The sequence below is a fragment of the Pomacea canaliculata genome, linkage group LG3 (assembly GCF_003073045.1).
Source record: "Pomacea canaliculata isolate SZHN2017 linkage group LG3, ASM307304v1, whole genome shotgun sequence".
Taxonomy (NCBI): domain Eukaryota; kingdom Metazoa; phylum Mollusca; class Gastropoda; order Architaenioglossa; family Ampullariidae; genus Pomacea; species Pomacea canaliculata.
This window is the reverse complement of record NC_037592.1, coordinates 38,552,306-38,575,959: the sequence shown is the minus strand read 5'-3', so window position 1 is coordinate 38,575,959 and position 23,654 is coordinate 38,552,306. Positions and strand designations below refer to the sequence as shown.

The 23,654-nt window shown below is 39.8% G+C and overlaps 2 protein-coding genes across 2 annotated transcripts; both read left to right on the top strand.

The window, feature by feature from the left end:
* The first annotated feature begins 442 nt into the window (after window positions 1-442).
* On the top strand, window positions 443-7,684 carry LOC112558787 (penicillin-binding protein 4-like). The gene is made up of 5 exons (XM_025229449.1): window positions 443-1,106; window positions 2,480-2,662; window positions 2,852-3,115; window positions 3,858-4,120; window positions 6,490-7,684. Exons 1-5 carry the CDS (start codon window positions 799-801, stop codon window positions 7,116-7,118), a joined length of 1,647 nt encoding a protein of 548 aa, XP_025085234.1. The 5' UTR covers window positions 443-798; the 3' UTR covers window positions 7,119-7,684.
* Window positions 7,685-8,468: 784 nt separating this feature from the next.
* LOC112559668 lies at window positions 8,469-21,662 on the top strand. The gene is made up of 11 exons (XM_025231003.1): window positions 8,469-9,304; window positions 10,332-10,514; window positions 10,803-11,066; window positions 11,529-11,788; window positions 13,281-13,904; window positions 15,686-16,377; window positions 18,057-18,406; window positions 19,128-19,310; window positions 19,538-19,801; window positions 20,213-20,472; window positions 20,812-21,662. Exons 1-11 carry the CDS (start codon window positions 8,985-8,987, stop codon window positions 21,432-21,434), a joined length of 4,023 nt encoding a protein of 1,340 aa, XP_025086788.1. The 5' UTR covers window positions 8,469-8,984; the 3' UTR covers window positions 21,435-21,662.
* The last annotated feature ends 1,992 nt before the right edge of the window (window positions 21,663-23,654 follow it).

Here is a 23,654-nt window from a genome sequence, read left to right as displayed (position 1 = left end):
CCTCTATACTTCTACCAAATCTTCAGAAATTCTTACTAATACCAGTCATTTGGGAGGGTGGGTAATTGGTGTTTTACCCCGGCCAGTAACTAAGGATATATCATGACAAAGCAGCCAGTCCTGTTATTAGATGGCACCTGCAGAAAGAGCAGCATGCCCGAGACATGGTCTAAAAACAAGGACAGCCAGTCCTTCGTGTGAGTAAAATTCTTGAGGTGATACTTATAACATAAGTTATATTTCGCAGTTTTCCTAGTGAAATTTTTAACACATGTTCACAGACAAGGCTATGTTTGTTCATTATTTACTTGGCCGTCGTGTCCCTTTACTGCCATAGTGACATTTGAAAAATATTTCGCATGGTTCAGAAGGAGTTTTGCGGACTAGCTTGGCGGGTTGAGGATCCAAAGATCATTTCTAAGTCTCCAAGTCTGTTTCGTCACCTTCAACTTTTGGAGCTGAAAGGCAAACTTAAGTGCAATATCTTTCGCAAGTGTCTGTTAGTTTTGTATAGTTTTTGCATTTTTGCATTTCGGCCACATTCCCCTTGATCTTTGTCCCTATGAGTCTTGTATACACAGCTTATCAGCTACCAGTAAGTACATCAAGGTGACCTACTTCGCTTGTGCTTGCATCTTTAAAAGCCAGGTTGCTTAAAATCTGCCACCACTTAGTTTCAACTCGTAGGCCTCCACACTTTTACGTGAAGCAACAAGCGCTTCAGGCGCATGCTGTCGGCACGAGAGAAATATTTGAAAGACTCACTTCAGATTCCCACGTCTCTACAGGACAACAACAATGTCCACTGTCCTGACACTACTGTGTCTCTGTAGCCTCACCTTGTGGACCACCGCGGACGGCAAGGTGTTGACTCCACAACTGACTTCCAAAATTGAAGAGTTCGTGGAGAACCTCATGCAGTGTCGTAAAGGGGTCGGCCTTTCGTTGGCCGTCGTCAAGGGCAACGAGACCTGGACTCGAGGGTTCGGCATGGCCGACAAAGCCTCTGGACGACTGGTGAATTCCTCCACGTTGTTCGGCATCGGCTCAGTGACCAAGGCCTTCACCTCAACCATCCTGGCCATGTTGATTGAGGAGAGCCGGGGGTAAACAGACTATTCACTCAGAGAGAATTTATATATAATTATAATTTAGAAAAATATCTTACATTTGTATTGTGGGATAACTAGACTAAACATCTGACATAAAAAGCTATAGTTTTGTGGATGAAAAAGGTGTCACATAAACACATGCACTATATAATATCTACCAGATTACTGGGCAATGTCTAGCATGAAAGATTAATATCTTTACCTTGTGGAGAAACGTTTTACTGTGCAATGTCGCAAAAGGGTTAGTGACTTTCCTCTTCGCTGTCAATGTGTAAGTAAGAGTTAGTGACTTTCATTATCAACAAAAGAACTTGATAAAGCTGCTTAAGTCTAGTGGAAAGGTGAAGCAAAAAATATGGATTGATAAAGTCGTGAGAACTAACACTTACGTTATTATTGGTTATTTATATTAATATTTTTAATAATAATTTTCAATTGTTTTGTGCTTTTTCCCAGCAACAAAATTTTACATATACACACAGGCGCTCGATCATATACGTTTGTAGGATATACATTAAATGCACCTTCACAACTCTCTCTCTCTCTTTCTCTCACACACACATAGTGAGAAAGAGAAATGATGGAGGAGAGCGAAGAACGTTAAGTAATGGCCCAGTTATTGCGATTGCGAAAAGTTTCTGAACTGAGGCTGCATGATGCTGACAGGACTTTCTGTTTTCACCTGTCATCTCATCATCGCGCAATGGCAGCTTTCTTTTATCAGTCTTTCTGCTGTGCTGGTTCCATATGGGTGACTACTTGAAATGTTAGTTTTGTTTTCTTCAAAAGAAAACTGTAAAGACTGAACATGAGTATCTAAGAGGATGAATGTCGGTCGAGAAATTTAATTTTACTTCGAGGTCACAGGACGACATTCCAATGCCAGTTGACTCCATAAGCGCTGCATACTGTGTAAGACTGTGCGAAATATGGCCAACCCTCTTTAAATATCGGACTTGTATTTAACATCCTCATTGCTGTATTCACGCTTTTCAGATGGCTAAGAAAATCAGTATATAATAGTAGGTTGATTAATACTTTCATAAATACATATATTTTTTCCCATATTAAATTATGCATTTATTTGGTAAACTTACCTCAGTTAAAAGATACCTTTTCAAATAATCTGCATGAAAAGACTATTAAGTAGCAAATATTTTGAAGGGGATTGATTGTACGATATCAGAACTGTAAGAGATCGTCTGTTGTGATGTGTTTTTATAATTATTTCATAAGCATTTTCTACAATTTGTTCATAATACTCTAGGATGTATGCCACGGTTCAAAGATTAGTGAAGGAGTGTGCCAACCATCGCTGTTAACCTCTCGTAAAAAAACACTAACCACCCACAGCTCTTTTATTACAGGAAGTACACGTGGCAGACTCCAGTCAAAGAAATCCTTGGCAACGATTTCCAGCTGGCAGACGAGTATCTCACCAGTCACGTGACAATCAAAGACATTCTGCTGCACAGGACAGGGCTGACCGCTTTCTCCATTCCCTTATTCGCTGGATTTCCATCTACAGTCACCAGAGAAGAGTTTGCAAAGTACCCAACTAATTCAACAACCATAAATCTATGACATACATTCTCTCTGTCACACACACACACACACACACACGTGCAATACTATTGCCGTTATGTGTTTATACGTATTGTAACGAACCCTCTTCCACTCGACAGCTGGAGTCTCCAAGTATTAGGTTGTTGTTGTTGATGATGATGATTTGTCCACAGCCGACTTCAGTATCTGCCGGCATCAGGACAGTTTCGTGACGAGTTTAACTACAACAACTGGATGTACGGGCTGGCCGGGAGGGTCGCCGAGGTGATGGGTGGAGCATCCTGGGAGGAGCTCCTCCATCAACGCATCTTTCAGCCTTTGCAGATGAATGACAGCCGGGTCATCGGGTACGATGTCGAGGTGGATGCGGACAACTTCGCCTTCCCTTATGTTCATGTCAGGAATGAAGTGGTCCTGTCCGACCCAGTGATTTACCAGTAAGTTGTGGTAGACACAGTAGACTACGTGCGCATAAAGAGGATAAAAGCAATGTTTTGGTATCATCACTGTGCTAGTTAGTAATATAGTTTAGATAATACTGATGATAAAAAATTGAGGCTAGTATATTATAACAAACCCATCACTACTAAAGGGCGAAAAATATTTCCGAAACTCGCTAATATAATATCACAAATATATTTATATATTAAAAACCCAGTCTCGTACGATCTTGGTCATCCTATGCCAACTATCAGTCTGTGACATTAAAGAAATCACTTTTCCTGTATGTTGTCAGATGAGCAAAATAGCAAACAGACAGTATCATACATACGCGCGCGCGCGTACACACACACACAAGCTGAGAGAGTCAGGGCCGCCGAGAGCCAGCCCGGGCCCCGGGACAGACGACCTCTCCGGGCCCCTTGTACTTGTAATCGTAAATTATTTTCCCAGTATATAATGTATTCTACAGACTTGAAACTCAACTTCTGCATGTGTAATGCTTGGGTGTTCTGTCCTTAGACCTTTCTTTAAAAGAAAAAGAAAAGAAGAAGAAGAACAAAAAATCCACTGACCAAGGCCGGGCCTCATTGACAACCCCGGGCCCGGGTACACCAGACCCTGTCCCCCCCTCTCGTCAGGCCTGGAGAGAGTACAAGCTATCACTTGTTTGGTGATGTGATTCTTAAATTCAAAATCTTATTAAACTCGTTTTATTTCCAAAAATATTTCTTGCAGTATACATCCAGACGAACCTGCTGGCGCGATCGCTTCTTCGGCAGACGACATGGCGAAGTGGTTGTCATGGCACCTACATGGAGGAGTGACGTCAGACGGTGACTTCCTTCTCAATAAGACAACTCTCCAAGACATGTACACACCTCGCATTATTCTGTCCCCTCAGATATTAGCTGCTCGCGCCATGATGAAGCCGCCGCAGTTCCCTGTATCCTACCAGGACTTCGGCTATGGTTACGCCTGGTTCACGTCTTCCTATAGAGGTCAGTATAGGTCACGTCTTCCTATAGAGGTGAGCATAGGGCACGTCTTCCTATAGAGGTGGGTATAGGTCACGTCTTCCTATAGAGGTGAGTAGAGGTCATGACTTCCTATAGAGGTGAGTAGAGGTCATGTCTTTCTATAGAGGTGAGCATAGGTCACGTCTTCCTATAGAGGTGAGTATAGGTCATGACTTCCTATGCAGGTGAGCAGTGTCTACCGACATATAAACTGTGGACATCTTAGCCCCAGACTGTGGAATCTCATGATTCAGTTTCACAAGCTTCTGGTGCCTGACATTTCCAAGCCAAGTATTTATTTTCATCAACTGGATTTGTTTAAGCACTTGTTTGACATCATGATTCTGAAAAAGTATATATATCTATAAGTTACTTTAGAAATTCAAACGGTAGTCCAATCCTGAAAAAAGTACATATTTGTATTACTAAATATTATTATTAAATAAAATTTCAAGAAATTTGTTACATTGGAAGTATAAATAATGCCTAAAATTTTAGGTCTAAAAATGTCTTCTTTGGGTATATATCATCAAACTTCACAGAACTTTATGGAGACACTTATATCATAAAGTGTACTAGAGGACAGCTGGAGGACTTGTCGCGTGCCAATGTTTTCTAATGATTGGATTAAGCTCAATACAAATACTATTTCCCAAAATCTTTGGTCCCTCGATGTAGCCAACGAGCTTCCACCTCTGTAGTAGCATTGGTTTCTTGATCCTTACATAAATAGCTGTCATAAGTAATAATCAAGTACCAAATGAGCAAGCCAACGAGCTTCCATCTCTGTAGTAGAATTGGTTTCTTGATCCCCACATGAATAGCTGTCATAAGTAATAATCATCAATCAAGCACCAATTGAACAGGTGTCTTAATTCTACTCTCAAAAAAATCAAAAGCAAATAATTTAAAAACTCCAAACGATATTCGTGGTGCAGGAAGACAAACATTTTTGATCGACACTTGCTCAGAAAATATTTGTATAATATCACGCCTGCGTCAGGTATTTATACACTAATCCACACCTTCTAGAACCGCTTGACTTGTCTGCAACTTTGCTGAAACAGTCACACACCTTTCGTTCACATCGTTTATCACCACTCGGTGACAGTGTTCAAACTAGAGCCTTGAAAAAAAGCTTCCTCAGAGTAGCTTCCGAATCAGGAAGAAGAGCTTGCTCCACGACTAGCACCGGAAAATAACAGGAAGAAAAGGCACGAGGGGACAGAAAAACACCTACTAACTACTGATGACCTTCTCTACCACATGTCAGCATAAGACGTCTGTCATCGAAGACACATCTTCTCACAAAATGTAAAATATATTAAGCCGATTAGTTAAACATTGCAACAACCTACACAACGTTCAGTCGTGGAAAGACTTTACATCCTCCAAACCACAAGACTAAAACCAACAAGTCTTTAGACACAGTAGTCCTACAAAAAGAGTCGAGAAACTTTCAGTCAGTTTGAAAAGAGGAAAATCAGCTGCTGATAATATATCAGCGAAGTTACTGAAGCAGGGAGGGGATAAAGCAGCAAGAGACCTTGCTCTTTCCGACAGATTCAAGGAACGCGAAGAATGGCTTAAAGAATGATCTTAACCGCTAGTTATACCTATTCCAACAAAAAAAAACAAAAAAAAAAAACAACAACAACATCAACAACAAAACAAACAGCCAACACTAAAACCTGCCCCAACAAGGTGATACTAGTTAATCGCATCAACACTAGTGTTGAGGGACTACTCGCAGAGACACTGGGTGTCTTCAGACCAGAAAGAAGCAAAGTTAAACAGATATTCAACTGTCGCAAAAGGCACTTCACAAAATCCAACACAAGAGCCTGCAATGCGAAAAGCTCAAATTCAATATCTAAGCGTCCATGTCATCAAAATTCTGTGCAACAGTGGAATGAAAGTAGTACTCATCAACAACAAACTGAGATATTTCTTTAAAACAACGGTGCGTGTGAGTCAGAAGTCCTCTTTCTTTCGCCTGTACAGTTCAACATATATTTCAATAAACCCTTAATGACTATTGCATCTCAGTTCTCATCTGCAGACGACATCAGTTTACTATCAGGCACCAGACTGAACTGTCAGACCTTGCCAACAATCTGACCGACATTGCAGTGAAGTACAAGCTACATTCAGTTACATCTATACCTCGACTTTACACGACCTGTCAAACTTCTGTATAAAAAATTGTTTTCAATTCTGAGTCCTCTTTAACATTCAAAGTAAGCACTTTCTTACCAACTAAGTTTATTTACACATATAGCCATACCCTGTACTTCGACTATATATTTTATCTAATTACTACAAACTGTAACGGCTTATACTGTCAACAGGTTACCCGATGGTCTGGCATTCAGGAGTAATCAACAGCTATATTACTCATTTGTCCATGTTAAGAGACCTCGATCTCGGTATCTTCATGACCACCAATGGTCATAAAGGCTCAGATGTAATGTACACCTTAGAGGAGATCTTCTACTACATAACTGATCTGTTCCTTGGAGAAGAACCTTGGCTTAATACAACAAACGCATGCCAGTTTCCTCAGCCATGGGTCAACACTACAGGTCAGACACCTTCAAATGACACAAATATTGTCCCTGGAAACATCGAAAATCCTCAAGACTTTGTGGGACAATATGAGAACAGGTTGTTTGGAAACATTGTCGTAGCTCAAAATGGAAGCAATGAACTGTTAGTGACCTATGGCCGTATAACAGGCAAACTACATAAGACGAAAGACCGCAATGTTCTCATGATGGAAATGTATGGCCTTCTTGAGTTCATAACACATCCAGGAGATAGTTTGCAGTACTATAACCTGACCTTTACAAGGGGAGATCAGAATGTAAAGTACCAACAGCTTCTGTTCAGTGCGGCGACCCAAGGTCCAACAGAGACTTTGGTTTATTCGCGAACAAATGTTTCAGCTCCTACTGGTGACACACTAATCGGGCGTTAGAGATGGTTTCACCTCCTCCAACTGAAGCAACCAACTGAAGTTTAGAAACTTCCCTGTTGTTTACTCTTGTAGTGATCGTTCAATGTATTATGGTGCAAATGTTTGTGTCTGCAATCCTCTAAAATGGATTAAACAAACACAGGCGAATTAAAATAATTACCGCAGTTATCATTGCAGTCACCTGATATTCAAATCAAATCTTAACCGTTGTGTTCTAATGAAGATGGCTACTCTTCAGCAGGGCGTTTGAATGCACCAAAGATTTTATTTTACCTTTCTTTGTTCAAATAGTCCTTTTCATTCAAGATTGTGCTTTTTTTTACAGAAAATCATTTTCTCTTTTGCTTGAAATTTGAATGCATTAGCCAAATGATCGTCGTTAATCCATTTGCATTGATTGATGCTTCTATAGTAGACTTTATTAGACATTAGTACATTAATTTAGCAAAAGAACAAAGTATCTTGCTTTATTTCAATGTCCCTTCGAAGATGAAAGAAAGAGTTTGTTGTATATTGTAATACATCAATACACAGTACTGAGTGAAAAAATAAAGTATCTTAGATCTTGTCGTGTATCAATACTCTATTGATCGTAAAAAAAAATAAAGAATCGCACAGCATCTCAGTATACCTTAAAGGATAAAATAACAATTAACATATCGTGTCTCTGTAACTGGCTGGTTTAAGCAGCTTCCTTCACTTGCATTATCTTTCTCTTTGTGTCTTTTCGTGATAGCAGCACACATCAATGACAACTTGTGAATGGTTAGGTGTGTTTTTAATCAGGTGCCATCGGCGTGTGAAGGAATAATTCAAAAGCAGAATTTATAGAAAAAAGTCAAAGTGCAATAGAATTATCATGAGGATTCACATTTAAAACATTCTTTGATACATCTATAGCTGAAAACGCATATCTGATAATTTTAATAAATTGTTCTGTTCCATATCTATGGGCTCAATTGACAATAATTATATTGTTTTTATTCTGACCATTGTAAATCAATCACTAATACTTTCAAAATAAGGCTTTCTATACATTCTTCTTGTTTTGTAACGAGGCTCACCTTGTGATATTGGCAGTAATGAGCAACAGGGAGAAGACTGGCATGACAGAAAATTCATTTTATAGTCAAGTAGTACCACCTAAATAAGGAATTATTGTTTGTTTTGTTTTTTTTTGTTTTTTTTTTTTGGGGGGGGGGTTCTCGAAAGAGTGTCAAACATGGTGGTCTCCGACAGCCAATTCATGGCTGTGATTTACACACGATTTCAGGTAACCGGTTCTTTCAAAACCTAAATTTTGAGCAAAACCCTATAGAAGGTCAGTGTCTATCATTTAACTCGAATTTGCCATTTTCATTGTCTTTTCCTTTAACTGCAACTTTGAGTGTTTACACAGCGTTTACGCACCACAAGTAAAATGTAGTATGATGTAGTTGTCGCCGTGTCAGAAGAGTAAAGTCATTCAAAGTTGTGTGAAAGGCTGCCATTATTTCGTTTCGCTGCTGAGGCAGTAAATCCATAAATCTTCTACTGATTCTGGAAGGTCACAAACGAGACCATGTTTGTTTATTATTTATGTGATCGTCATACCCCTTTATGTCTTGTCCAAATCTGCTGTCTCACGTTTTGAAACTGTTCAAGTGTCGACATTCCGCTTGATCTTTGTCCCTGTGAGTCTTGTATGCACAGCTTATCAGCCATCACTATGTCCATCAAGGTGACCTACTTCGAAAAGCCAGGTTGCTTAAAATCTGCCACTCGTAGGCCTCCACACTTTAATGTGAAGCAACAAGAGCTTGAGGTGCATGCTGTCGGCACGAGAGAAATATTTGAAACACTGACTTCAGATTCCCACGTCTCTACATGACAACAACAATGTCGACTGTCCTGACACTACTGTGTCTCTGTAGCCTCACCTTGTGGACCACCGCGGATGGCAAGGTGTTGACTCCACAACTGACTTCCAGAATTGAGGCTTTTGTGGAGAACCTCATGCAGTGTCGTAAAGGTGTCGGCCTTTCGTTGGCCGTCGTCAAGGGTAACGAGACCTGGACTCGAGGGTTCGGCATGGCTGACAAAGCCTCTGGACGACTGGTGAATTCCTCCACTTTGTTCGGCATCGGCTCGGTGACCAAGGCCTTCACCTCAACCATCCTGGCCATGTTGATTGAGGAGAGCCGGGGGTGAGTAGATTGACTTTCGCACGGTGGTAATGACAACCCTTGCCATTTAAAAAATATATTGCATTTTTATTACTTATTATTGTTTCATGACTAGACAAAACATCTGACACAAGATACTGTACACTTGTGTGTTAAAAAGAAGGCCGAAGAGCATGTAGCCATACTTTAAAAGTAAAACAAATATAAACGAATGTTAAACAAATTTTGCAAAGTTACTTTATATAGCCGTCGTTACAAAGAGACAGGAGAAGAGACCGACGGAAGAGACCGGAGCACACGCACAGAGATTCACAGGCAGGGAGGCTGTGTAAACATATTTTACATTATGAGAGTTGTGTGTCGGACCCATAATACGAACCCACGACACCCGTGAGCCTCCGTTCGCTGCGATGTTTTAAGTGCATCGTTTGGTGCACTGCTTATCACAATAATGTCAGAACGACTTATCTACTCATGTACAGACATCCATAGATTTAACGTGTTTCAACATCACAATGTACATTAACTTACTCAAACTTAAATTAGACTTAATCGTGTAGACATATCCGAGGTTGTAAAATAAATATCTCAGAAACTAATCTTGATAGACCTCAACAGAATGAGAACAGTAATGAAGATGATAAAGGACCGGTAATTAACGAAGGTTGAGCACACTTTACATGGACTTACGCAATATGCTGTACTTTTGGGGTGGGATGAGGTTGAAAAATGCCCCAGTTATTGTCATTACAAAACGATTTACAACTGTGATTGCTTGACGCTGACATTCTCGTGGTTTCCAAATGTTCCCTGATCATCACGCAAACGCAAACGCAAACGCAGCTTTCTTTAGTGCCTTTCTGCTTAGAGAGTTTAATTTGTGTGGCTAGAAAAGAAATGCTAGTGTGTGTTGACCGGTGTAAAAGACAGGGAACGTAGCATTATTAAATTTAGTTCGTAATATTCTGGAATGTATACCATGGTTCATAGTTTAGTTAATGAGTGTAACAACGCAAAACACTAACCGCCCACAACACTTTCATTACAGGAAGTACACGTGGCAGACTCCAATCAAGGACATCCTTGGCAACGATTTCCAGCTGGCAGACGAGTATCTCACCAGTCACGTGACAATCAAAGACATTCTGCTTCACAGGACAGGGCTGACAACTTCCATCATCTCATTATACGCTGGATACCCGGCCACGTTTACAAGAGAACAATTTACAAAGTACTCAGCTAATCCAACAACCTACTTAAAATCTGAGACGTGCATTCTTTGTCCCTCAAACAAACGCACAAACTGATACTGAGATATAACAAACATTGTATACAACACACACACACACACACACACACACACACACACACACGAGCGCGCCTGTAAAACAAGTTCCCCTTCTCTTTATGCGTCTATAGATACTGTAATACAACTATGTCCCAAATAACAGTTGATGATTATGATAATGGGGGTCAATGATCGAGTAATGTATTTATAGATTGTTTGTTGTGTCTATAGCCGACTTCAGTATCTGCCGGCATCAGGACTGTTTCGTGACGAGTGGAACTACAACAACTGGATGTACGGACTGGCCGGGAGGGTCGCCGAGGTGATGGGGGGAGCATCCTGGGAGGAGCTTCTACATCAACGCATCTTTCAGCCTTTGCAGATGAATGACAGTCGGGTCATCGGGTACGATGTGGAGGTGGATGTGGACAACTTCGCCTTGCCTTATGTTTATGTTAGGAATGAATTGGTGCTGTCCGACCCTGTGATTTACCAGTAAGTTATGGTAGACACAGTAGACTACGCATGCATAATGAGGATAAAAGCAATGTTTTAGTGTCATCACTATGCTAGTTAGTAATATAGTTAAGATAATACTGATGATAAAGTTCTTAGGCTCGTATATTAGAACTTATCTATCCTTACTAAGGACCGAAAAATATTTCGGAAACCCGCTAAAAGAATATCACTTAGGTAGATAAACTGTATATTAAAAACCCAGTCTCAAACGATCTTGGTCATCCTATGTCAACTATCAGTCTGTGACATTAAACAAACCACTTTTCCTGTATGTTGTCCGATGAGCAAAATAACATACAGACAGAGAATCATACATACGCACTCGCTCGTACACACACAAGCTGAGAGAATACAAGCTATCACTTGTTGTTTGGTGACGTGATACTTAAATTCAAAATCTTATTATATTCGTTTTATTTCACAAAATATTACTTGCAGTATACATCCAGACGAACCTGCTGGCGCAATCGCTTCTTCGGCAGACGACATGGCGAAGTGGTTGTCATGGCACCTACACGGAGGAGTGACGTCAGACGGTGACGTCATTCTCAATAAGACAACTCTCCAAGACATGTACACACCTCGCATTATTCTGTCCCCTCAGAAATTAACTTCTGACGCCATGCTGAAGCCGCAGTTCCCTGTCACCTACCAGGACTTCGGCTATGGTTACGCCTGGGTCACGTCTTCCTATAGAGGTGAGTATAGGTCACGTCTTCCTATAGAGGTGAGTATAGGTCACGTCTATCTGTACAGGTGAGTATAGGTCACGTCTATCTGTACAGGTGAGTATAGGCCACGTCTTCATATGCAGGTGAGCAGTATCTACGGACATATAAACTGTGGACATCTTAGCCCCAGACTGTGGAATCTCATGATTCAGTTTCACAAGCTTCTGGTGCCTGACATTTCTAAGCCAAGTATATATTTTCATCAACTGGATTTGTTTAAGCACTTGTTTGTTTTCATGATTCTGAAAACATATATATAAACTGCTTTAGAAATTCAAACAACAGTCCAATTCTAACAATATTACATATTTTTATTACTAAATATTATTATTGAATAATTTAAGAAATTTGTTACATTGGAATTAAAAATAATGCCTAAAATTTTAGGTCTAAAAATGTCTTCCTTGGGTATATATCATAAAACTTCACAGAACTTTATGGATACACTTATATCGTAAAGTGTACTAGAGGACAGCTGGATGACTTTTCGGGTGCCAATGTTTTCTAATTATTGGGTTAAGCTCAATGCAAAATACTATTTCCCAAAATCTTTGGTCCCTCGATGTAGCCAACGAGCTTCCACCTCTGTAGTAGCATTGGTTTCTTGATCCTTACATAAATAGCTGTCATAAGTAATAATCAAGTACCAAATGAGCAGGTGTCTTAATTCTACTCTCAAAAAAATCAAAAACAAATAATTTTAAAACTCCAAACGATATTCGTGATGTAGTAAGACAAATATTTTTTTGATCGACACTTGCTCAGGAAATATTTGTATAATACCTAGCCTGCATTAGATATTTATACACTAATCCACACCTTCTACAAACTCCTAAATATGTTTTGCTGGACTTGTCCTCAACTTTTCTGAAACAGTCACACACCTTTCGTTCACATCGTTTATCACCACTCGGTGACAGTGTTCAAACTAGAGCCTTGAAAAAAAGCATCCTCAGAGGAACTGCCGAATCAGAAACAAGAGCTTGCTCCACGACTAGCACCGGAAATAATAGGAAGAAAAGGCACGAGGTGACAGAAACAGACCTACTAACTACTGATGACATTCTCTAACACCTGTCAGCATATGACGTCTGTCATCGAAGACAGCAATGGCCATCTTCTCACAAAATGTAAAATGTATTAAGCTGATTAGTTAAACATTGCAACAACCAACACAACGTTCAGTCGATGAAAGACTTTACATCGTCCAAAACCATAAGACTAAAACCAATAAGTCTTTAGACGCACTAGTCCTACAAAATGGTCGAAAAACTTTAATCCAGTTTCAAAAGACGAAAATCAGCTGTTGATAATATATCAGTGAAGTTACTGAAGCAGGGAGGTGATAAAGCATCAAGAGGTTTTTTTCCCAAGTATTACTACTATTTACATATATAGCCATACCCTGTACTTCGACTATAACTATTATCTAATTACTACAAACTGTAACTTTCAACAGGTTACCCGATTGTCTGGCATTCAGGAGGAATCAACAGCTATATTACTTATTTGTCCATGTTAAGAGACCTCGATCTCGGTATCTTCATGACCACCAATGGTTATAAAAGCTCAGATGTTAAGTACACCTTAGAGGAGATCCTCTACTACATAACTGATCTGTTCCTGGGAGAAGAACCTTGGCTAAATACAACAAACGCATGCCAGTTTCCTCAGCCATGGGTCAACACTACGGGTCAGACACCTTCAAATGACACAAATATTGTCCCTGGAAACATCGAAAATCCTCAAGACTTTGCGGGACAATATGAGAACAGGTTGTTTGGAAACATTGTCGTAGCTCAAAATGGAAGCAATGAACTGTTAGTGACCTATGGCCGTATAACAGGCAAACTATATAAGACGAAAGACCGCAATGTTCTTGTGATGGAAATTTATGGCCTTCTTGAGTTCTTAACACATCCAGGAGATAGTTTGCAGTACTATAACCTGACCTTTACAAGGGGAGATCAGAATGTAAAGTACCAGCAGCTTCTGTTCAGTGCGGCGACCCAAGGTCCAACAGAAACTTTGGTTTATTCGCGAACAAATGTTTCAGCTCCTACTGGTGACACACTCATCGGGCGTTAGAGATGGTTTCAGCTCCTCCAACTGAAGCAACCAACGGAAGTTCAGAAGCTTCCCTGTTGTTTACTCTTGTAGTGATCGTTCAATGTATTATGGTGCAAATGTTTGTGTCTGCAATCCTATAAAATGGGTGAAACAAACACAAGCGAATTAAAATAATTACCGCAGTTATCATTGCAGTCACCTGATATTCAAATCAAATCTTAACCGTTGTGTTCTTATGAAGATGGCTACACTTAAGCAGGGTGTTTAAACGCACCAAAGATTTTATTTTACCTTTCTTTGTTCAAATAGTCATTTTCACTCAAGATTATGATTTTTTTCTTTTTTACAGCAAATCATTTTATCTTTTGTTTGAAATTTACATGCATTAGTCAAAGGATCGTCGTTAATCCATTTGAATTGATTGATACTTCTATAGTAGACTTTACTAGACATTAGTACATTAATTTAGTTAAAGAGCAAAGTATCTTGCATTATTTCAATGTCCCTTGGAGGATGAAAGAAAGAGCTTGTATATTATAATACATCAATACACAGTACTTGAGAGAAACACTAAAGTATCTTAGATCTTGTCGTGTATCAATACTCTGTTGATCGTAAAAGAATAAAGAATCGCAAAGCATCTCAATATACCTTAAAGGATAAAATAAAACATATCTTGTCTCTACACTAGTTTAAGGAGTTTCCTTCACTTGCATTATCTTTCTCTTTGTGTCTTTTCGTGATGGCAGCACACATTAGTGACAACTTGTGAAGGGGTAGGTGTGTTTTAATCATGTGCCATCGGCGTGTGAAGGAATAATTTAAAAGCAGAATTCAATAGAATTTGACATAGTATCTTATATTTCTTTAAGTCCATTTTCTGTAATTTTTCTACTTATACTGCAGATTCACATTTAAAACATTCTTTGATACATCTATAGCTGCAAATGCATATCTGATAATTTCAATAAATTTTAGTGTTCGATATTTGTGGGCTCATTTGACAATAATTATATTGTTTTTATTCTGACCATTGAAAATCAATTACTAATACTTTCAAAATATGGCTTTTTATACATTCTTCTTGTTTTGTAACGAGGCTCACCTTGTGATATTGGCAGTAATGGCCAGATGTCAATAAAGAGCTCGAGTTCTTGTTTTGTAATGTCATATCCAGTTTGAATCCCACACTAAAAGGTATCGAGGAACAACAAAGTGTGTCATCCCCTCGTACACTTACATTAGGGTGACACACTCTTTAGCAAAACTTTTTGTAGCAGAAGTAAAACGAACATTTGAATATTCCTGTGGGGTCTTCCTAACCGGACGCATTCGCCAATGTCCTGTTAAGAATATCACTTGTGTGTGTCAGGATGATCATTCGAAAGTTACTAATCCTGACTTCGTATATTTTTAATTTACTGGTGTGTATGCGGGTAACTGGTATGCTCAATACTCGCTTTTCGCGCGTTTGAGTAAATCCTGGCAATAAGGCTACCATCTATCCAGTGGATGACTTTCTAGAAATGGCAAGGGAAAGGACAGCTGACTTTAAATAAGCTGTACTCGCGTTCTGAATAGCTTCTTCTAAAAATCTTGGGTAACATAACAACCGACTGCTTGCAATCCGTCTACAACAAAGTAACAGTCCAAGGAGGCTTTCAAAGAAAATCCTGCTTAACGTTATCAACTTAAATGGGTATTTTATAAGTATTTCTACTTTTCACATGTATGTATACACCGTACATTTACTATAAATATCTAATTACTATAAACTGTAATGACTGTCAACAGGCTACCAGGTGGTCTGGCATTCAGGGTTACTCCACAGATATGACACTCGCTTGTATCTGTTAAAAGACGTTGACCTTGCTGTCTTCATCACCACCAGTGGTCATGAAGATCGAAATGTAAAGTTAACCATACAGGAGATCTTCTTCTACATAACTGATCTGTTCCTGGGAGAAGAACCTTGGCTTAATACAACAAACGCATGCCAGTTTCCTCAGCCATGGGTCAACACTACGGGTCAGACACCTTCAAATGACACAAATATTGTCCCTGGAGACATCGAAAATCCTCAAGACTTTGTGGGACAATACGAGAACAGGTTGTTTGGAAACATTGTCGTGGCTCAAAATGGAAGCAGTGAACTGTTAGTGACCTATGGCCGTATAACAGGCAAACTATATAAGACGAAAGACCGCAATGTTCTTATGATGGAAATTTATGGCCTTCTTGAGTTCTTAACACATCCAGAAGATAGTGTGCAGTACTATAACCTGACCTTTACAAGGGGAGATCAGAATGTAAAGTACCAGCAGCTTCTGTTCAGTGAAGGTCCAACAGAGACTTTGGTTTATTCGAGAGTCTCAGATTCTGCTTCTCCAAGCGATACGACCAACGGAAGTTCAAAAACTCTATTGTTTCCTATTGTAACGGCCTTTCAGTGTATGGTGGTTCAAATGCTGGTGTCTACAATCCTATGAAAATAGGTAAAACGAACGTGTGTATTGAATGAGTTTTGTATTTATCATTTCACTCTCCTGACATTCCAATCAAATCCGTTTTCTGGATATCTTTCTAATGAAAAGGTCTAACCGGTGTTTGAGCGCACCAAAGATTTTGTCTAATAAGAAATTAATCTTTATTCAAGTAGTCGGGTTCACTCAAGCATCTGATTTCTATTTCTTTCATGTGTATAACAAGAAATAATTTCTCTTTTGCTTGAAATTGGAATGCATGGCCAAATAGTCGTCGTTAGTCCATTTGCATTGATTCATGCTTGGGTAATAAAAGTTAGTATATTAGTTACCAATACAAGGTAAAATATCAATATCTCAATATCCCTTCAGTAGTGAAAGAAATTTGTATATTGCAATATCAGTAAACCGTAGAGAGTGAAAGACTAAAGTATCTTGCATCTTGTAGTACTGTAGTATATCAATACCCGGAAGAGGATTGAAGAATAAAATATCTTATATCTTGTAGTATCTCACTACCCCTTAAAGGGTTAATAAAATAATACTTGTATCTTACAATATGTGGTTGAGGAAATTTCCTTCATTTGCAATTCTCTTCCTCTTTTTGTTTTTCCCCGATGGCAGCAGACGTCAATGATAATTTATAAAGAGGCAGGGTGTGTTTATAAATTATATTCGGGTGTCATCGGCTGGTGAAGGAAGAATTCAAAATCACAATTGGTGCTGAAAGTGATACTGTAAAAGTGAAAAATTAATAGAATTGAGCATAGTATCTGATGTCCCTGAAATCCATTTTCAGCAATTTTCATGCTTATTCCATCAGAGTATTTTTGCATCCGATTGGTTTCATTATATGGACTATTTCTACAGTTTTCTGTCCTACACTGAATATCCACATTTATAAGAAGCTTATATAAATATAGCTAAAATGCCTATCTGATCATTTTCAATAAATTATTCTGACACATATCTCTAGGCTCATTTGAGAATAATTATATTGCTTTATGCTGACTGTTGTAACCCGTTTGAATTGCTAATTCTTTTTTTAAATGTCTTTCTATGCACTATTATTGTTTTGTAATGTCCTGTAATACTTGAATTCCACACTAAAAGGTTTTGAGGGAGAAAAATTGGGGCATCACTTTTCGCAGCAGAAGTTTAAAAAAAAAACAGAAAATGTCCAACTTTCAAGGACAAGGTGCGGCATAGTCAGCAAACTCAACGTCTGGCGACTATTTCAATTTTTAATAATTTATGTGGTGCTCATGCCCCTTTATGCCATACCCACGTATTCAAGCATCTCGCACACACTGGTGGGGTGAGCTTCATGTCTATACAGTGCGTTTTTAATCTCGTCAAATCTGTTTTTTCCCGTTTGCTTTTGATGTTTAAACGCTGTCAGCTCAATGATGTGCAATCTCTTTCGCAAGTGCCTGGCAGTTTTGCGACTGAGGGAGTTCATCCACATTCCGCTTGATGTTTGTCCCTATAAGTCTTGTATACTCAGCTTATCAGCCACCAGTAAGTACATCAAGGTGACCTACGTAGTTTGTGCTTGTGTCTTGAAAAGCCAGGTTGCTTAAAATCAGCGACCATTCAGTTTCAGTCCAGAGCTACCCACACTTTTACGTGAAGAAACAAGCGCTTGAGGTGCATGATCTCGGCACTAGAGAAATATTTGAAAGACTAGCTTCAGATTCCCAAGTCTCTACAGGACAACAACAATGTCCACTGTCCTGACACTACTGTGTCTCTGTAGCCTCACCTTGTGGACCACCGCGGATGGCAAGGTGTTGACTCCACAACTGACTTCTAGAATTGGGGCGTTTGTGGAGAACCTCATGCAGTGTCGTAAAGGTGTCGGCCTTTCGTTGGCCGTTGTCAAGGGTAACGAGACCTGGACTCGAGGGTTCGGCATGGCCGACAAAGCCTCTGGACGACCGGTGAATTCCTCCACCTTGTTCGGCATCGGCTCAGTGACCAAGGCCTTCACCTCCACCATCCTGGCCATGTTGATTGAGGAGAGCGGGGGGTAAGTAGATTCTCACGCGGGTAACATGGCAAACCTTATCATTTAGGAAAATATCTTACATTTTTATTACTTATTAATGTGCGATGACTAGACACATCTGACACGAGAGACCATATCTTTGTGGGTCAAAAGGGGGCCGCATAAATACGTTGCCGAGATTTAATGCCCTTCTTAACCGAACAAATGAGGACGAATGCTTCACAAGTTTGGCAAAGTTATTTTATATAACCGCCATGTCACGTACAATATTTAGCATCAAGGATTGTCTTTTATCCAGTGAAAAAAACACAGTGTACAATGTAGATTAAGGGTTAGTGACTCTCATCTTGTCTCAACAAAGGAGCTTGGTATAAAAGTCTTTACATTTCTGCATAAATTAATCGATTTTTTTATACATTCACAAGTAAGCCTACATTGATTGATGAATACACACACATATGCACATATTTGTTTGTATTTTACGTATTTATATAGTTAGGTTTAGTTCTGTGTAGATATCAAAAACTTTACATGACAAGACAACAAAAAGTTAATATTCAATTACTTTACGACCTAACTGTAAGCAGAACGTATGAATTGATAGTTTTTCGGCGTTTATTACACAATTCGTTCATAATGCTCTAGAATGCATATCACAGATGAAAGGTTAGTCGAGAAATGACCGAACCCTCGTTAACCTTTAGTGGCAAAACATTTACCCCCCACAATACTTACATTTTAGAAAGTACTCGTGGCAAACTCCAGTCAAGGACATCCTTGGCAACGATTTCCAGCTGGCAGACGAGTATCTCACCAGTCATGTGACAATCAAGGACATTCTGCTTCACAGGACAGGGCTGACAGCTTCCGCCATTCCCTTATTCGCTGGATTCCCATTCACATTCACCAGACAACAGTTTACAAGGTGACTAATTAAAGCAACATACTACTTAAATCTGTGGCATTGATTCTCCCTCTAACACACAGCCTCCATTGCTATATTGATCAAATAATAAATATCAAGCTTTAACAAAAGGATGATGATGATGATATTGATGACGACGACGAAGACGACAACGACGACGACGACGACAACGACGGGGCAGGGATAGAAATATATATATATATATAGACCGTTTGATGTATTCATAGCCGACTTCAGTATCTGACGGCATCAGGACAGTTTCGTGACGAGTATAACTACAACAACTGGATGTACTTACTGGCCGGGAGGGTCGCCGAGGTGATGAGCGGAGCATCCTGGGAGGACCTTCTCCACCAACGCATCTTTCAGCCTTTGCAGATGAATGACAGCCGGGTCATCGGGTTCAATGTGGAGGTGGATGCGGACAACTTCGCCTTGCCTTATGTTCATGTCAGGAATGACGTGGTCCTGTCTGACCCGGTGATTTACAAGTAAGCAGACAGAGTAGACAGCACATTAACCACGCAAATTGTGGATAAATTAATGTTGTTCCGTGCGCATTAATAATAACGATAATATATATAATGATAATAAAATAGTTAAGTCATTTTATAAGAGTATAGCTATCGCTACTAAAGGCCGGAAAATGTTCCCAAAACTTGTTGTAAAATATCTTAAGGTAGCTAAACGCTATTTGAATACCTAATTTCATACGATCATAATCAGTCTGTAACATTACTGCTTCAAAGAAATCTTCTTTCGTGCATATCGTCAGCTCAGAATAACAGGGACACACACACACATTAAGAAAAGCTAAAGCTATCACTTGTAATTTAATCACACTATTTTCTTAATGAAATTCAAAATCCAATTGGAAATGCCGTTATTAAAAAAATCTGCAGCCTACATCCGGGAGAACCTGCTGGCTCCATCGCTTCATCGGCAGACGACATGGTAAAGTGGTTGTCATGGCACCTACGGGAAGGAGTGACGTCAGACGGTGACGTCATTCTCAATAAGACAACTCTACAAGACATGTACACACCTCACGTCATCGTGTCCCCTCAGAAATTGACTGCTGACATCATGCTGAAGCCGCAGTTCCCTGTCACCTACCAGGACTATGGCTATGGTTACGGCTGGGTCACGTCTTCCTATAGAGGTGAGTATAGGTCACGTCCTCCTATAGAGGTGAGTATAGGTCACGTCTTCCTATAGAGGTGAGTATAGGTCACGTCTTCCTATAGAGGTGAGTATAGGTCACGTCTTCCTATAGAGGTGAGTATAGGTCACGTCCCTATAGAGGTGAGTATAGGTCACGTCTTCCTATGGAGGTAAGTGTGTGGCTGCTGCCAAATAAGGTGTTAAAATTGAAACCAAGTACTGCGTTATCAACTAGTTTTTTTAAAGTATTGCTACTATTTACGCGTATCACAGTACCTTGCATTGTGACTACAAATATCCAATTACTGTAAACTCTGATGACTTGTACTGTCAACAGGCTACCCGGTGGTCTGGCATTCAGGAGGAATCAACAGCTATAACACTCGCTTGTATCTGTTAAGAGATCTTGACCTCGGTGTCTTCATCACCACTAATCTAAATGTGGGGTTGACCATACAGGAGATCTTCTACTACATAACTGACCTGTTCCTTGGAGAAGAACCTTGGCTTAATACAACAAACGCATGCCAGTTTCCTCAGCCATGGGTCAACACTACGGGTCAGACACCTTCAAATGATACAATTATAGTCCCTGGGAACATCGAAAATCCTCAAGACTTTGTGGGACAATATGAGAACAGGTTGTTTGGAAACATTGTCGTGGCTCAAAATGGAAGCAATGAACTGTTAGTGACCTATGGCCGTATAACAGGCAAACTACATAAGACAAAAGATCGCAATGTTCTTATGATGGACATTGATGGGCTTCTTGAGTTCTTAACACATCCAGGAGATAGTGTGCAGTACCTTAACCTGACCTTTACAAGGGGAGATCAGAATGTAAAGTACCAGCAGCTTGTGCTCAGCTGGTTGGAGCAAGGTCCATCAGAGACTTTGGTTTATTCACGTGTATCTGCTGCTGCTGCTGCTGCTCTCAACCTGATCAACCTGATGCGTTAAACGGAAGTTCAGAGACATCCGTCTCTACTGTAATGATTGTTCAGTATATTTTTGTACAAATACTTGTGCTTGCAAGTTTATACAAATAGACGAAAAAACGTGCAAATACTGATCTCTAGACCCATCGGACAATAATTAATATTTGCTTAATAATAATTGGTATGGTGATGAACATTGTAACCCAGACAATTACTAATGCTTTACAAATAAATCTTTCTATACATCATTGCTGCTTTGTAATGTCATTTGTTAATATTGTTATATTATATCCGAATCCAAGAGCAAATTTCTGTTAACTTTAATGATAGTGTTAGTTGTCGTGCAAGTTGTGAAATCATTCTGTAGCCTATCACTAGGACACGAAAGTGAACATTGAAGCAGTATCTGGAGTATGTAGCAGCATAAGTAATCAAGTTAGAACTATTTTTGAATTTCTGTGTTCAAACTCTGGTAGGATAATAATGAAATGTTAAGCACACAGCAAGAAGGTGACAGCATCCGGAGCAAAAGGTTATCATTAAACACATCAAACGATGAGCTTGTTTAATAGCATTATAAGTGAACGGTTTCCTGAATTTACACTGCCTGTGATCGCTTGCAGTCAAGCTGACTGTAAACCCAGGTTTGTAGGATGACTGGTGCTTGTCAAGAAACCAAGGCAAATTCAAATGAGGCCCGAGTCGATTAACTATAAGCCACTCAAGCACCTTGGACACGGATGGGAGTTTCGAGACTGGCTGAAAATATTGACCTATTGGCAGGTCCAGATTCGATAAGGGCTTGACAAGATGATGTTCATCATGAAGTGCTACACTTTATACATCTGTATGAGCACTCCAGTCTGAGGTCAAATTCCGCAGCAGATGGCAAATGATGTGTGTCAATTAGAGAATCAGGGGACTTATTAATGGCTACAAGCTTTCCTTCCGGAAAAAGAAAATTCGTATTGAAACACGCTTGGCAAGACAAAGGATGTGTTTGAGGCACACTAGAGTCCAGTAGACAGAAGGTTAGAGGTACAATTAACTGCAACAGTATTGAGTATATTAAATACTGAGTTTGTTGAATATTAAAATGAGAGAGACGATGTTCACAAAATTATAGTAGCCTGTTCTTTGACATACTCGAGTAGGTTTACTTTGAAAACGCCGTACGTCAACTGGTTGGTTTGGTATGGTATGTTCCTCCCATAGTCTGTTCCTTCTAGGTTGCTATTTAGACAAAATGAACTACAACACATAAAGAGAAAGCAGAGAAAAAGATTGAGGTATTTTCACTATGAAGCGTTTCAAACCAAAATTACTAAATTTTGTAGAGTATTATTAGTTTTATTGTGTACGCCTGTTTCTGTGACACTCGATGTTAAGCAAACATTGGACACGATTATCGACTGTCAGGCCGAATATCCCAAGTTTGCTTAGGTACATACTGGTTCAATATCTGTTTTGTCGGCTGTTGCTCGTCTTTCACATTTGATAGGAAATATTATCACCGAATCTGTACTGCCAAAGCCCCAAGATTTCCAGTAATACGGCTTACCATAAATGCCGGATACCCTACTTTCGACGTCCACGGTGGATTCAGCCTCAGTAGAAGAAAACAGTTAAAGTGGTTGTCATCGTCTCATTTCATATCAAAAAGGTCAGAGCAATATGCGTCACATTGGCTAAACTGCCAGTTGCCAGCATTAGGAAAGGATCTGGCAGACAAAATAACCTCGAGACAGGACAATAACAATGTCGACTGTCCTGACACTACTGTGTCTCTGTAGCCTCACCTTGTGGACCACCGCGGATGGCAAGGTCTTGACTCCACAACTGACTTCCAGAATTGAGGCTTTTGTTGAGAACCTTCTGCAGTGCCGCGGAGTGGTTGGCCTCTCACTGGCCGTCGTCAAGGGTAACGAGACCTGGACTCGAGGGTTCGGCATGGCCGACAAAGCCTCTGGACGACCGTCACTTCCTCCACGTTGTTCGCTATCGGATCCATGACCAAGGCCTTCACCTCAACCATCCTGGCCATGCTGATTGAGGAGAGCCGGGGGTAAGTCCACCTGCGTAAAGTAATTTCCAGTCTGGAATTACATTTAACATTTTGTGCTCTTTTGGTCACATGCAACTAAAGAATGGGCTATAATGGTTATATCCCATTTGAATATGACGTTTCCCATGGATTCCCATGGACACACTTGCACACATGTTAACAAAGTCATGGCATAAT

Coding starts and splice junctions, on each gene's coding strand:
- LOC112558787 (XM_025229449.1), top strand. CDS start 799: ATGTCCACTGTCCTGACACTACTGTGTCTCTGTAGCCTCACCTTGTGG. Junction 1,107..2,479: donor TTGATTGAGGAGAGCCGGGG/GTAAACAGACTA, acceptor CTTTTATTACAG/GAAGTACACGTGGCAGACTC. Junction 4,121..6,489: donor GTTCACGTCTTCCTATAGAG/GTCAGTATAGGT, acceptor TACTGTCAACAG/GTTACCCGATGGTCTGGCAT.
- LOC112559668 (XM_025231003.1), top strand. CDS start 8,985: ATGACAACAACAATGTCGACTGTCCTGACACTACTGTGTCTCTGTAGC. Junction 9,305..10,331: donor TTGATTGAGGAGAGCCGGGG/GTGAGTAGATTG, acceptor CTTTCATTACAG/GAAGTACACGTGGCAGACTC. Junction 11,789..13,280: donor GGTCACGTCTTCCTATAGAG/GTGAGTATAGGT, acceptor AACTTTCAACAG/GTTACCCGATTGTCTGGCAT.